At 39.9% G+C, this 15,971-nt stretch overlaps 2 protein-coding genes across 5 annotated transcripts; one reads left to right on the top strand and one right to left on the bottom strand.

Moving 5' to 3' along the window:
* Window positions 1-978: 978 nt before the first annotated feature.
* C3H11orf71 (chromosome 3 C11orf71 homolog) lies at window positions 979-3,375 on the bottom strand. The gene is made up of 2 exons (XM_077883172.1): window positions 3,244-3,375; window positions 979-3,184 (listed from the first exon to the last, which is right to left on the bottom strand). The coding sequence occupies exons 1-2, from the start codon at window positions 3,373-3,375 to the stop codon at window positions 2,645-2,647; spliced, it is 672 nt and encodes a 223-aa protein (XP_077739298.1). The 3' UTR covers window positions 979-2,644.
* Window positions 3,288-13,058, top strand: RBM7 (RNA binding motif protein 7). Of its 4 annotated transcripts, none has more exons than XM_077893580.1 (5): window positions 3,288-3,469; window positions 4,837-4,999; window positions 5,793-5,880; window positions 8,523-8,613; window positions 11,551-13,058. In XM_077893580.1, the coding sequence occupies exons 1-5, from the start codon at window positions 3,374-3,376 to the stop codon at window positions 11,902-11,904; spliced, it is 792 nt and encodes a 263-aa protein (XP_077749706.1). In that variant the 5' UTR covers window positions 3,288-3,373; the 3' UTR covers window positions 11,905-13,058. The 4 variants fall into 4 exon arrangements, with proteins under 4 accessions (XP_077749706.1, XP_077749708.1, XP_077749709.1 ...); XM_077893582.1 differs by having other exon boundaries at window positions 3,312-3,469; window positions 5,837-5,880; XM_077893583.1 differs by lacking the exon at window positions 3,288-3,469 and adding an exon at window positions 3,524-3,659 and having other exon boundaries at window positions 5,837-5,880.
* Window positions 13,059-15,971: the final 2,913 nt, after the last annotated feature.

Consider the following 15,971-nt stretch of genomic DNA (forward strand, 5'->3'; position numbering starts at 1 on the left):
TGATGGAACATTTATGTGAACAAGGTTCTCCTCCCGTCACACAAAGCACAATTAACTACACTATTTTCTCCCCCGCCCCCTTCTGGCACATATACACTATTATTCAATCAAAGCCCTACTCCTGATGATCTCACAGTTAAACAGAAACGAAGTCACTCCCTTTGGGTCTTCCTTTTCTCATGTGCACCTTTATGCCAGACTTTTTGTTTCTTCATTTACAAATCTTAGCCTTTCCCCGAAGCTAAGAAATAGGTTTTAAAGGCATATTTAATGCTGTATCATCCTCTCCTAGTGTTAGATGCGCTGGAACAGCCTGTTTATACCTCAGCATAATTGATAGCACCCTCTCCCACTCTCAAGTGTTCTGCTTTGTACAGTAAGTCCAGTCACCTCATTTTCTTGTTCTCCATTTCCAATGAGCAAGTTTCCACAAGTTAATTTTTTTTTTAAGTACAGGATTATAGGTTAAATAGGAGAAGGTCTGAGAGGACATCTATTTCATATTTGATAGAATTCAGCCTGTATCTGAGTTTTTTGGCTGAACTTATCTTACCTTGTGAGGTGTTATTTTTCACTATTAGGCATCTTTAAGTTTTATGAAATCCCTTCTTACCTTCAGCCTTAATTTTATTATTCTTCCCAGTCTAAAACTCATAACATAGAAATTTGGGGTTCCTTTCTCAACTACAGGTTTTTGTAATGCCCAGTCCAAGGCATCCGTCACTTGAGTCTTTTAGATATGTGATGTCCTTGGGAGAATTGAGAAAATAGTTACTCAAATTACTTTTTGTATTGCATGGTTCAAATGAGGAAACTGGGTTGCAAGGCTGCAAGGCTGTTATTTACTAGTTGTATGACCTTGAAGAGTTTACTTCATCTTTTTTGTGCTTTGGTTTCTGAGCAGTAGAATGAAATATGATACTCTCTAATGGGCCATAGTGAGAATTAAATGACATATATAAGCTCCACCAAAGCAGAGACGTTATTGATCTTGTTCACTTTATTCTAAATGCCTAATACAGGTAATATCAGGCACAGAGTAAGTTCTAAGTATCTGAATAGTGAATAAAAGCTCTTACCACATTGCCTTACACATAGCATTCAATACAACATAGCTATTATCCTTTCAACCATTTTTCCTATGACCTGGTTTCCAGATTTCTCACCATATCAATCACTCTCTTATGGATGCTCTCTGATTTACCAACATTCTTCTTCAGAAGTGGTTCTAAAAATTCAATACTGCATGGTATGTGGTGATTCTGCTTTATCTGATCATAATTATAGATAAGAGTCCCCTGGGAAAAAGCTAGTCTACCTGCTTACATAGAGCTGGCACTTAAAAAATCCACTTTCTCCCAATACCACCCTTTTAACCTTAGGAAGCATATAGTTAAGAGAATAAAAATATCAGAAAATAAGGGGGGGGGGTTGCTGAGTGAGGTAAGAGAAGAACTAGGATAGCACAGTATTGTGGAAAGCCTTCGCAACCAGTATTTATCATCACTGCCCCTAATTAACAGTCTGTGGTGATCACCTACTGATTAGCCTGCCTACCTAGAATACAGTCCTTAACTGTAATTTGTCCACGGTGCTCACGGTTGGGAAGATCTTCAAATATTGCTGAATGAGTAAAGATAAACAAGAACGTTTGAGGAAGATGCCAAAGTGAGCAGATGAACAGCTTCCTAACAGGAGACTGTGAAGCTAAAGTATCCACCATTGTATTTTGGGACAGCAGACTAAGGAAACTGGGATTGAATGCTAATAATGAACTGACAAGGAGAAATGTAAAATTCATCTGGAGGCTTTGGGGAAAAAAAAAAAAAAAGTGAAATTGCTTTAATAATGTGAAGCAGCAGCAAGGTCGGGACGCCTGGGTGGCTCAGCGGTTGAGCATCTGCCCTTGGCCCAGGGCGTGATCCCGGGATCCGGGATCGAGTCCCACATCAGGCTCCTTGCATGGAGCCTGCTTCTCCCTCCGCCTGTGTCTCTGCCTCTCTGTGTTGGTCGTGAATAAATAAGTAAAAATCTTAAAAAAAAAAAAAAAAAAGCAGCAGCAAGGTTTAGGTTTGCTTTTGACTTCTGGTATGATTGCGATTGGAGTCGTATAAAATATCACTGAAGAAAAAAATGGAGGGCGGTGGAAAAGCCTTATTAAAGGCAAGATGATGGCATAAGCCCTAGGCCACATGGAAGGATAAGCCAGGGGAGTAAAAGGAAGCATTTCCTTTTCACCAATAAAAGTGAACCTAGTGAGAACGGTGCGGGGTAGAAGTGGGCAGTTGAGGAAGCTCCAATTACAAGTCTCAAAGCAGGAGCGTCGGCCAGGGTGGGGGGTGGAGGTGTGGGAGGCGGAGCACCAAGGGTGAACAAACAAACAAACAAACAAACGCACGCCTGCTGGCCTCTGGGGAGGGCGGCTCAGCTTTGTGACTAAGCAGGAGAAAAATCTCCTGACCCAGGCCGCCTCAACCAGCGGCACGGGGCGAAGTACGGGCGTCCTCTGCGCCGAGCCGTCATAACAGGGCCCCCGCGTGTTTCCCGGTTAAGACGCAGACGCATCCCTCTGAAAAGAAGGCTGCCGAGGCACCGGGGGAGGGTTCGGGAGGCCTTGTTTGCGCGGTCAGGGGCGGGGGGTCGATCAGGCCGGGAGGCGGGCCGCGAGCGGGCGGCGCCGCAGCAAGGGCCGCAGCGGGGCCGGCTTCACGGCCGGGATCGCGTACGGCGCGCCTCGGGTCTGGCGGCTCCGGGCCCGCCCGTCAGGGTCCCGACCCTTTATAGGGCGCGTCGGGCTCTCGGGGCGCACGCTCGGCCGCCCCGCCTGCCGAGGAACGCGCCCCGGGAGCCTCGCCTCGGGCGCGGCGACCAGGAGGCCGTCTCCGGAGACCAGCGCCAGCGCCGCGGCGGACGGGCTGAGGTCGCCCGGGGGCGCGCGGGAGGCCACCCTGCTCCTTTGGTCGCCGGCCCACAGGGACACCAAGTTCACGGCCATCTTCAAACGCTGCCCGCAGGGGTTGGTACGTCCCTCGGTCACGGCGGCTCCCTCGCGGCTGCCCGCTTCAGTCCAGCCCGTCTCGGACGCCGCCACCGCCCGCCAACGCGGCCATAACCGGAGCCGCGGCCGAGCGAGGACCCGCCTCTCGCCGGGGCTCTCCTCGCGCGCATGCGCCTGCGTCTGCGCCTGCGCAGCACGTCGGCGCGCGTCGACGCCGGCCTGGGGCGAGCGTGATTGACGCTTACGTCGGGGACGCCGGGGACGCCGGGGACGCCGGGGACGCCGGGGAGGGCGAGGACGTGGGGTTTCCGAGAGTGCGCAGTGAGTGCGCCGGCGGCGACCCTTCGGCCTCGTGCGGGAGGGGGCGACGCTGACATGGGGGCGGCGGCGGCGGAGGCGGACCGCACGCTCTTTGTGGGCAACCTGGAGACGAAGGTGACCGAGGAGCTCCTCTTCGAGCTTTTCCACCAGGTGAGCGGACGACCGCACGCTTTTTCCTTCCGCTTTGGGAGTCCCCGGACGGCCCGGCCCGACGGCCTTGCCCGCCTTCCTGGGGGAGGCGGGGCTGCGGGTCCCGGCGCCCGCCGAGAGGGCCGACTCGGCGGAGGGGGCGCCGGGAAACTGAGGCGCTCGCTGGGGCCGCTTTCAGCGCAGAAGCCCGGTCAGTTCGCTCGGGGGGTGGTGGCGGAGGAGGCCCCCCCCAGGGATGCAGGCCTTCCCCCCCCCCCGGGATGCAGGCCCCCCCCCATGCAAGCACCTCCCCCAGGGGTGCAGGCACCTCCCCCAGGGGTGCAGGCACACCCCCCCCATGCAGGCATCTCCCCCAGGGGTGCAGGCACACCCCCCCCATGCAGGCACCTCCCCCAGGGGTGCAGGCACACCCCCCCCATGCAGGCACCTCCCCCAGGGGTGCAGGCACACCCCCCCCCATGCAGGCACCTCCCCCAGGGGTGCAGGCACACCCCCCCCCATGCAGGCACCTCCCCCAGGGGTGCAGGCACACCCCCCCATGCAGGCACCTCCCCCAGGGGTGCAGGCACACCCCCCCCATGCAGGCACCTCCCCCAGGGGTGCAGGCACACCCCCCCCCCGAATGCAGCCCCCCCAGGGAGGCATTCCCGAGGTGAAGGTTCCAGGGTCTTGCGCGAGTGATGTGGGTGGGCTCCTGGCTGTGCGCTCCCCCTGTTCCTTCTGGGCTCCTCTTCCTTCCCCTGCGGGCACTTCCTCTTCAGAGTATCTGATTGATAGATGGTATTTCTAAATAAATGCTTCGTCAGAATCTGTTTTCCACTTAAGTTTTTTTTTTTTTTAACTTTAAATTTAAAATAGACTCTAAGTATTCTGTAGAGCAGGCTTGTGTCTCTGCATTAAAATCAGCCTTAAAAAGAGTTAAAAATTCAGAGTATCTCGTTTCCGCCAGGTCTCTACTCTGACAGCTGGTAATGTTTGGTGAAATCGATGCAAAAGTGAATTTTTTTCTTCTTAGCCTAAGAAAACCAGTTTTTCTACCCCTGGATAAACATGCCCCGGAGTGGGAAAATGATGGGTGTTGGTCGCCTTGCTAAAAAGTCATAAAGCGCTGTGAAATGTAAACTGAGGGGCTGTTTCCAGTTCCTTAAGGGCTTCCTTCTCCAGATAAATTAATCAAGCGGCCAGTCATATTTGTAGGATCTTTAACAGGCGGAATTCCCCTGGGTGTCTCCTTTTTAGACTTTTCCTGCTTACATTTAGACATTTCCTGTGTCTAAACGTCCTAAAATGTGAATTTTTTTTTTTGAAATTGCCTTACTTAATTTCCAAACACTTTTTCTTCTCTCTTTTTTTTTTTTTGTCTGTAGGCTGGGCCTGTAGTAAAAGTGAAAATCCCAAAAGATAAGGATGGTAAACCAAAGCAGTTTGCATTTGTGAATTTCAAGCACGAAGTGTCTGTTCCTTATGCGATGAACCTACTTAATGGAATCAAACTTTTTGGGAGGCCCATCAAAATTCAGTTTAGATCAGGTAACTGTTTTTTGGGGGGAGAAGGGTTTTTCGCAGCTTTGTTCTTAATTTTATGATTCAGTTTTGTTGGATGAAAATACCTTAAGATTGTGGATACTAAGCTTTGTATGTCCCTGAAAGTAGGTCACATGGACTATGGATTTTTAAAGTCATCATTTTAAAATTGAGTTGAGGTTACGGAAAAGAACATAAACTTTGTCGTTGGAAAGACGGGTTTGAGTTCATGCTCTGAAGGCAGCAAGGATTGTTTTCTAAAAATACTTTTCCTGGTTGCTTTGTGATTTACATTTACAAATTTAGATTCTAGATTATGTGAAGATGAAACTTTCCACGTATGCAGTTAAAATTTAGTGTGGGGATCATAATATTATGGCCAGGTTGGATATTTATCTGTTTGGATAGTGCTTATTTGGAACTCTCTGTTTTACATATATCTGGTATCAAACATTTACAGTTTTACTCTGAAACAGTAAAGCGGTTTACTGAAATTTGATGTTTTCTCTTGTAGCTTCTTTCTACCTCTTTGGCAAGATTTGGGATAGGAGGAATAAAATTTCAGCTTAAGTTTTCTATCAAGGAAAATTTCTTGGAACGCCCGGGTGGCTCATTTAGTTCAGCGTATGCCTTCAGCTCAGGTCATGATCTCAAGGTTTTGGGATCAAGTTCTGCATCAAGCTTCCTGCTCAGCAGGGAATGCTTTTCCCTCTGCCCTTCTGCTCATTCTCTCTCTATCTCTCTCTCTCTCTCACATAAGTTTAAAAAAAGAATAATTTCTCAAATTACTTCATTTTAGGAAGTAGCCATGCCTCACAGGATGTCAATTTGTTGTATCCCCAGCATCATCTTGGAAACTCAAGCCCTACCTCTACATCTCCCAGCAGGTAATATTTTGCACCTGTTATTAAAATCATTTATTGGAATTTTTATTTTTTTAAGTAGTCTCAAATCATACTCGGTGATCTGTTTCCTTTTTAAAGCTTCTGCTTCTTTATTCTTTTATATTATTTGTATTTTGGGTTCTAATTAGGTATCTATTTTAAGGGGACTATAGACATGTATAGTACCCCTAAGGTAGATATGTATGTATCTATAATTATGTTCATTTGTGAAGACTTATGCCCGCAGCCACATATTTTAGTATGTAACTGAAACACAATTTCCCAGAACATTCTTTAAGCTCTGTACTTTCAGTACTCTATATTCTGTTTTTTTTTTTTAACTCGAATTAGTTTTGACCACTAACTGGTTGTTATTTGCAGTTTAAAAATATCTATCAGTAAACAGACTAGTGGACTAAGTTTATAGTGTTGGATTCTAGGTCTGCCTCTCTGATTGTGTAATCTTGAAGTCTCATTTCTCTGATCCTGTCCTTCCATTTGTAAGGAAAAGCTGAGTTAAACACTCTCCATGGTCTCTTCCAGCTACTAAGGGTTAGAAAAAGTACCATGTTTATATTAAATAGTTTTATTTGCTTTGGGAAGGCTGGTATTTTATGAGAGATATTTTTTTTTCCTGGTTTCTTCGTAGAGCGTCTTACCAGTCATAATGGGCTTATTCAAGAAAGAGTCAACAAATAATCTATCACATGTCAGGTTCTTCACCAGGTCCTTTGCATTTGTGGTCTTATTTCTCACATCAGTCTTAGGAGGTGTAGGGGTTATTGTTAGTTCCATCTTGTATGCGAAGAAAGTGAGGATTGGAGATTAACTTGCCCATGTTTGAACTACTCATGAGCAGTGGGTTGGGATTGAAACCAGTCAGGCATTGTGACTGAGCCTCAGCCACTGTAATAGGCTGCCTAGTGAAGCTTAACCGTCTATAGGAAGACATGTATATGTTTTGTGACTACCTGTTTAGTAAGTTCTCTAAAGAAAGCATAAAATGTGCTTGGAGAAAGGTTTAACAGGGAGGGATGATATAAATGAATGAGGAACTAAAAGAGGCCAGTGTGTCTAGATCATAATGAAGGAAAAAAAAAAAACGGAGAGTAGTAGATGATGTTGATAAAGTAGAAAGGTCTTTCTTACAGGCTATATTTAGGATCTGGGAATTTCCTCCTAAAAATAGTAGAAAGACATTTGAAATGTTTTCAGTAGGATACTAGCAGGACCAGGTTTGTATTTTATCAAATTGTTTGGTTGCTGTGGGAGAATGGATTGGAGAGGACAAGGCTGAAAATAGACCAGTTAGGAAGTTATTGGTAGCAAAGTATTGGTATTAGTAGCAAGACAAGGAAGTTTCAGGGGTGAGGTTGTTGGTTTGGATTAGGGTGGTGCCAGGAACTGAAGTGAATTGGCTTCAATATGAAAAGATAACTGGAAAGAAAAATTGCAAAAAAGAATAGTGTAAAAAGAGTACCACCTTATTAACCTTTGTTGCCAACTGAAATTGTATTTGAATACTTCTCATTGCATTTGGGACTTGAAGCATGTCAAACCACTTTTGTAGACGCTTTAAAGGTACCTCAGCTGGAGGAAAAAAGAGTTTACCTCTCTGGGAATTTCTTTGGAAAAATATATACAAGAAAATAATTTTTCTTTTTTAATATAAGGCTAGAATGTGCATCATTATTGTTTTCTTAGAAGGAAAATTTATAGTTTTTGCCCATTTAACATATAGATGTCTAATCTGATTTAAGAAAACCCAAAATGGGAAGATACAAATCTTGAGACCAATCAATTAGTGATTTTGATTATAAGTATTTTAAAATAAAATGAAATTAAAACACTTGTTAAGGTGAATTTTTCTATAGAGCAAGCTACCTTTATAGGAATTGAGGAATAAGTTAGAATTCCTTAAAAATTAATATCCTTTTTGTGTTACAGAACTCTTAATTCCTTGCTCCCCCTGACCTGTTCCTCTTCCCTTTCAGAGTAAATGTCTACATAATTGCTCAAGCTAAAAATCTAGATTTGGCCCTTTATTTTTCTTTTTCCCTCATCTGTCATGTCTAATCGATCAAATCCTTTTCATTTTAGTTTTCAACATAGGCCTCTGCACTAGCCCTGGATTGACAGGTTTTTTTTTCCTATGAAGGGCCAGATGGGTAATGTTTCAGACTTGGGAGGACATATATTTTTTTTTTCCTCTGTCATTGTAACACCACACAGATGAAACAGACACAAGAGTATGTTACAAAAACTGAATTTGGCCCACAGGCTATATAGCTTGCTCACCCCGTGCTAGTTCTTCCCTCAGCTGAAATGTTTTGCCTCTAGGTAATCTTGTTACTCAATTTTCACTTCAAATGTGCCTCCTTTGTAGAAAGATAATCCCCGACCAGACCAGCCAGAGCTAAAATAGAACCCCTGTCCTGCTCATCTTACTTGCTTTTTAGTGGGCTATTCATTATATCACTTGTTATAAGGTAAAATTATTTTACTATCTGAATCTTCATCCATGAGAGCGATACTTTGTCTTTTTTGTTCATTCTTACCTTTGAGACTGTGTCTTGCTCATGATTGGTATGGAGTAAATATTTGTTAAATGAATGATTATTTGTTGGTTTTCTTATTTTTCATAGGTATGAAAGGACTGTGGATAATATGACTCCATCAGCACAGATAATTCAGAGATCTTTCTCTTCTCCAGAAAATTTTCAGAGACAAGCAGTGGTAGGTTGATTTTTCTTTTCTTTTCTTTTCTCTCTCTTTTTAAAAATAAAGTAATAATTCCTTTATTAAAGGAAAAAATTAGCAAATGTATTGTGCTGTTTTTAAAGGTACAAACTATCCTCTTAGTAACCATGAAAAATACTGGTGCAATCTTCCATATATAGAATAATTTGTAAAGTATTACCTAAAATGCTTCATGAGGAGTAAATTCCCAAATTGTTGAATTTAAAACAAAGTAGACATTGATTAGCATCTCCTTGTACTAGAACTAGGGTTAACCAAATGTCTAGACTAAGCCTTTAAGTAGCGCTCACACATACACACACACAGAGATGAAACCCTTACAAAAATAAAAATAGTTACAATGTTTTGAATATATGGTATATGTCAGGCAATATCACCTCAAAGTGTTATATATGTTACATTATTTATTCTTAAGGGTAACAGGGATATATGCACTGTTATAATATATAGCAATACGAAAATTGAGGATTTGGAAGGTCATAAAATTAGCAAGTGGTAGGACTGAGATTACAAGTGCAGCCTGCCAAAATTTGAAACCATGCTTTGAACTGCTACACAGAAAATTTAATGAGAAAGAGCAGCACATTAAAAAAAAAATTGAAAACCCAGAAAGTCATAATTAGGTAATTTTTTTTTTTTTAAATTTTTATTTATTTATGATAGTCACACAGAGAGAAAGAGAGAGAGGCAGAGACACAGGCAGAGGGAGAAGCAGGCTCCACGCACCAGGAGCCCGATGTGGGATTCGATCCCGGGTCTCCAGGATCGCGCCCTGGGCCAAAGGCAGGCGCCAAACCGCTGCGCCACCCAGGGATCCCCATAATTAGGTAATTGAATAAAATATCACATTTCAAAAAAACCACAAAGCTATATATGCTAACTATGCAGCGCAGTAGCATACAGTGTACACTTGCAAATACAACTCAGTTTATGAAGTTTTAAAATTTGTCACGAGAAGTCCTTGTCTTACAAAGACAAAAGCAGAAGTTCATAATTGCTTTTACCAGTAATTTATGTACTTGGTGGATTATAATATCAGCTTCTCAAAAATAGTCACCTTTTGATATGTTAAACACTTACTGAAACGTTAGTTCTTAGAACACCCAGTCTAAATTTTTACCAGCCAATTAAAACATCATGCAATGAACTTACGTCTTTCTTACAGCTGGAAAATAAAATTTGTCACTCATTTATTTTCCACTTTAAATAAACTCAAATATACTGCTTGAGACATATTTGTTGAGTCTAAAGGTCACTTATAATTTAAATAATATCTATAGAGACTGCCCAAAAATGTTTATCAGAACTCAGCTGTCTTCCACTTGAGTTGCTAAAAAAACCCAAAAACCAAAAAACTCCCAAACCTAGAATGTTCAGATGGGTGGCTCAGTTGGTTAAGCATCTGACTCTTGGTTTTGGCTCAGGTCATGATCTTGCAATTGTGAGACTGAGCCCTATGTTGGGCTCTGTGCTCAGTGGGGAGTCTGCTTCAGATTCCCCCTCTCTCTCTGTCCTTCACTTGCACATGCATCATGCACTCTCTCTCAAATAAAGAAATGTTTTAAAAAATGTTCACATACTTCTTAAGTAATGTCCTAAGTCTTAGTTAAACTAGCATGATCTTTGTAGGTTGATAACTCATTTTGGTTTTCACTGGGGTGAAATGCATATTTAACAGATTGAAGATAAATAAAAGAACTGCATTTCACATTTGTATTTTTCTTCAGCTATTGTGTGTGCTTTAAAGATTGGAAATTTATTCTCTGATACTCTTGCAGCCTATGCTGAAGGGCTTCTTACCATACACTCTCTTTAATGGTTATAATGGTACTTGAATATATTGGAGTCTTTGACCAGTTTTCTCTTGATTTCCATTTTTTCTGTAATATGAGACTGTGCAACTAGGCTTAAACTTTTTGGTGTGTTTTACTGTTCCATGTCTATCTCCAGTCTCTCACTTTTTAAATTTTGTCACTTTCCTTTTTTTCTTGAATTCATTTCTTCTTTTTTTTGCTCAAATCAGTCTTGCCTTGTGACCCCTCAGTCTTTTGAAGGTCTGCAAAATAAAAATGTGAGAGTGAAATAAAGTAAAATTGAGAGAGCAATATAAAGGGATGTCAGTTTTACATACATATAACTTATTTTTCTGTAGGCTATTTAAAAAAATTGTCACTGGCTAATACCTATCCATGAGCAGAATTTGGGGACCACTGGTCTAGTCAGTTCGTACGTGTCTCTGTTTTCTCCTTGCTAGCCCATCTCACACACGGTTTCAAAATGAATATTACAACCCTATTTCGCTTATATTCCTGGTAATTTGGCTTTCCATCATTTGCAAGGTGAAGTCTGAATTCTCTAGCCTAGTTATGAGGTGCTCCCATCATCTGTTGCCAATAAAGCTTTCCAGCCTATCTGTCCATTATCCACTGCTTATGAGATCTGTAATTAGAATTCTTGCTATTCTATGAACGCATTCTATTTCCTTGTTATATTTGTGCGATTTCCCTTCCTTGGTTATAATTCTTCCTCAAAATAGTCTATCCAAACTTTTAATACTTAGATAACATGCTACCTTCATGAAGCCTTTCCTAGTGATACTGAGCTCCTGGCTCTTTATGTGTCATCAGACAATGATTTACATTGTAATCATTTATGTGATCACTTTGGCTCTAAGTTATATTCTTGAGGGCAAGGAGTAGTAGTTATGTACAAATATCTTATAGGTATACATTGTAATGAACAAAGCCATTGTATTTTTCTACTTCAAGTTCTATTCAACCTAAGATCCATCTGGGCAAGAGTAGTTTTGCTTTTCCATCATTATCTGTTTGGTTCGCTGTGACTAAGTATATATTGACTTTGATTCCTAGAAATATTTACAGTTAACATTTCCTTCTTTTTCCCTTCATTTAGATGAACAGTGTTTTGAGACAGATGTCCTATGGTGGGAAATTTGGTTCTCCACACCTGGATCCATCAGGATTTTCCCCATCACATAGTCACAGTTTCAACCAGTCTTCAAGCTCCCAGTGGCGCCAAGATACACCATCATCACAGCGTAAAGGCAGACAGAATTCTCATCCCTATATACCAGATAGACACTATAGCCGAGAACAGCGTTACAGTGATCATGGGTCTGACCATCATTACAGAGGAAGCAGAGATGACTACTTCTATGAAGATAGAAATCCCGAAGGCTGGAGCCATGACTATGATAACAGAAGAGACAGTAACCGAGATGGAAAATGGCGTTCATCTCGACACTAAACAAGTATTAAAAGGACAATGTTGTTATAGGGTCATTCTAGGCCCTTTGGCTCATTTGGCCTGGAAATATTTTGTTAAACTGTACAGAGCAGCTTTACAAGTTGCCACTTTTCTTTATCAAAATTTTAAAACCTATAGCTACTCTAATACAGAAATAAGAGTTGTGGTTCCAATTTTATTACATTAATAACCTTTCACCTCAGGGTTTTATGAAGAGGAAAGGGTTTTATGCAAAAGAAAGTACCACAATTCCTAATCATTTTAGACACTTGAGGAAGGGATGTATTATATTAGTTGTATTATAAAGCAAATATTTTAATTATCTGTTATCTTTTTGTATTGCAAGAAGTTTCTTGTTAGTGAATCAAATTTTGGTGTGTATAATAGAAAACATTCGAGTTCGGTAGTCTGAAATGACTATCAGTATTTTCTTAATAAGAAAATGTAATTTCAGTGATACAGTTTACTTAGAAAGCTTATTGGTAAAGTTTGGGGATAAATCATACTGGACTTAGAGAATTTTTAGTGTAAGTTCTGTGACATGGTCTTTTGAGTTTTACTCTAAGTGAACATAAAATTGTAAATTTATATATGCTATCTCATTCTAAAATTTTAGAATTTGCTCATTAAATCATTTCTATGTATAACTAAAGTCACTCAGGAAGTTAAATATTTCTAAATGTATTTTTTTACATTAAAAATACAGTGTTAATATAAATCCCCCTTTTCAGGAAGAACACAAATGTAAATGCGTAGTCGGATTAAAAATGGTAAAATGTTTTACCGAAAGTATGCTTTTTTGAGGGAAAAAAAAGGTTCATGAAGCTGTCAAGTGCTGCCTCTATCACTCACATTTTAAAAATGTTAACATTTTCAAAGTGCCCAGGACATGTGTACAAGGATACATTTTATTATGAAGCTTGTACAGGTTGTTTTTTGGTTTGAGCATTTGAAAGAATTTAGTCTTAAACATTTTCTGACTTAAAAATTTTAAAATCTTTAACAGAACTTTTGTGTATCAAGATGCAGTTTTCCTTTTGTTGTAGAACTTGTTTATAAAAAAAATCATTCCTTGAAAAATTTGGATCCTTTTTAGTATTAACTACAGCATTTGTACTCTGTTGCTTTTTAATATATTGAAAACATAAAATGAAGTGTGCCTTATTTTTTTTGACGTCACTAACTTTAGAGACATTGTATATAAAATTAGTCACATCTTTTCAGGGATTGTCAGTTGTCAAGAATGTCCCTTCCTAGAGCATCCTGAAATACTCCTTTTGTACATATCAAACTTAATATTTAGAATCAGATTTTCAGTGACATGGATTATAGTTCTGAGCATTATGAGCTAGTTACTGTCTTTGGTTTCTAGGAGTTCATGTACTCTCAGGCCTTCCCTGTTTTTAAATGCATGCAGTTTTTTAGGTAAATGGAGCCATTTACTCAGCATGGAGAGCATTAGGATCAGAAGTTTCTGTTTGCTTTAGCAGTTTAATAGTAGAAGGATTTGTTTCCAATGAGCTTGTTCTCAGGTATCTTACTTTATATTTATTTGGTGGCTTTTCTAGAGATTCACAAAGATTAATTCTGCTCTATTGCAATTTATGTGGGTCGGATCTTTTCATGCTGATTCATAGGAATTCCTGGTTCAGAATCATTTATTTTTTTAATGACTTGGGGCACACCCTTGTGAGGTTCCAATGAATCTTTTTCACTTCAATCTCACCCTGTTGAAAGTAACCAAACTAATAAATGTACTGTGTAAAGGGATCAAACAAGACAGCCTCAACAAATTGAATATAGCTGGTGAGATAATTCACCTAGGTTTGAGAGCTGCAGCAGAAAGGAAGAGGTGCTTTTGTGGAGCACAGCTTCTCCCTGTGTGTTCCATGAACCACCACTCACTCTCACAAGGTGTTCTGCAGAATAAGCGTTTTCTCTAAGTGTTCAGTAAATGTGTACTACCTGACACGGGGTGGCTTTCTCTTAGCAACACTATAAACCTGACAACTACTGCAGTAACGAAATCTTTATGCTCAACCTAGTATTTTCCAAACTTACCTTTATTTGACCCTTTTGTACATGTTAAGATATTAAGACTGCATAAATCAACATTTTTGATACTTTGCTGTCATACAGTGTAGGTTCATATTTCCTCATGGTAACTGCCATCATCCTAGAAGGAGCAATCATTCTCAACAGGATTTATTATTCCAACAGCATTCAAATGTGCCAATTTATGCATTACAATACTACCCTATATTTCTCTTACCATAGCCTTCTAGTGCATTACAATTTTCTTATCTGTATATCCAGGTAGCTCCATGAAGGCAGAAGCCATATCTTACCACTGAATTCCCAGTATCCAGTGCCTGGCACTACACTAATACTTGGTAAATTTTTGATGAATAAGTGAAGGAACATTTGTCAAATAATTGAATAAAAAAAGGAGGCCTCAACATAGTTCTTTTTTTTTTTTTTTTTTGGCCGTTTCCTAACCCTGAACCATCATTGCATTCTGTTATAAAAACTCTGTATTATTGTGCCTTTAATAACAGTCTAGAATTATATTCTTCAAAAATATTAAGATTTGGATATTCATGAGGTTTTCCTTAAAATATTATTTGATTTGGGAATTACAATTCTGCTAGTCTTATAGGAGTTGGTAATCAGCTTACCTTTTTTTTTTTTTTTTTTTCTTTTTCTATGCCCTGGAAAGAAAATTGAATAATACAGGAAATATCTGTTAATTTAGAACTTGTTGAACTTAAAAAACTAAGTCTTAGAGGTAATTGATTTTTTCCTCTATTTTCTTTTATTAGCCATAAGGGAAACTATTCATGTTTTCTACTTCCTCGGCAATTTGAGTAATTTATACCTTTAAAGCAACTATTTTCTTTATCTTTCCAAATTAATCAATAGACAGTTGTACATGATATTTCTTGTAATTTTTGAGAAACTACCTCCAGCTATAGTCAAGTTTTAGTTCCTGATATATTTTACTTTCCCTCCCACATCCTGGCCAGACTTGCTTGAGGCTGTGCTATTACACAGTTTACATTCATATATGTAAAAGCTCCATTGCATTGTTTTTTAAAACATTCTCTATTAAAGAGATTTAAATAAAAATCATATATTATTCCACTAGTTAACCATTTCTGGAGCTCTTTGTTCCTCTACGTAGATCCATTTATCCATCTGGTATTCTACTTGAAGTTTTTTTGGATATCTTGTACAAGTGCAGGCTTGCTGATGATGAATACTTTCTGCTTTTTGTCTGAAAGTATCTTTCACGTTTTTTTTTGAAATATCTTTTTGTTGGGTATAGAATTCTAACTTGACAGGTGGTGGTGGTGGTGGTGCTGGTTTTTACTTTCAATATTTAAAAAATGTGGCTCCACTGTCGTTCTGCTTGCATTTTTTCCTATAAGAAATATGCTGACAGGTGCCTAATGTGTCATTTTTCTCTAGCTGGTTTTTAGCAGTTGGATGATAATGTACCTTAGCCCAGTTTTCTTCATGTTCCTTTTGCTTGAAGTTCATTGTGCTTTGTGGATCTGTTGGTTTATAATGTTTATCAAAATTGGAAAAATTTTGGCCATTATTCAAAAAAAAAAAACCCCTCAAAACATTTTGTCCTAACTTTTCTCTTTGGAAACTCCAACTACACTTATATGAGACCCCTGATGTTTTTTTATCCTATCGCTCACTGGTGTTCTGTTCATTTTTTAAATTATTTTTTCTCTCTGTTTCATTTTGGATAGTTGTATTATGAAGTCTTCAAGCCCACTTTTCTTTTTCTTTTTCCAATATAATCTTCGTCTTAGACATTATTTTTCTCTCTAGAAGTTTGATTTACATCAAACATTTTCTTCTTTTACTCTTTTTTCTTCAGCTCTATTGAGGTAGAGTTGACAAAATTATAAGCTATTTAAAGTATACAACATGATTTGATATACTTGTGAGAGGGTGCTCCCCCCTACACACACCTTAATTAACACATGACTTGGATTTTTTGTATCTTCCCCATATTTACTTAAAATTTTCAACAAATAGAATAAAATTAT

Source organism: Canis aureus, chromosome 3, assembly GCF_053574225.1.
Source record: "Canis aureus isolate CA01 chromosome 3, VMU_Caureus_v.1.0, whole genome shotgun sequence".
Classification (NCBI taxonomy): domain Eukaryota; kingdom Metazoa; phylum Chordata; class Mammalia; order Carnivora; family Canidae; genus Canis; species Canis aureus.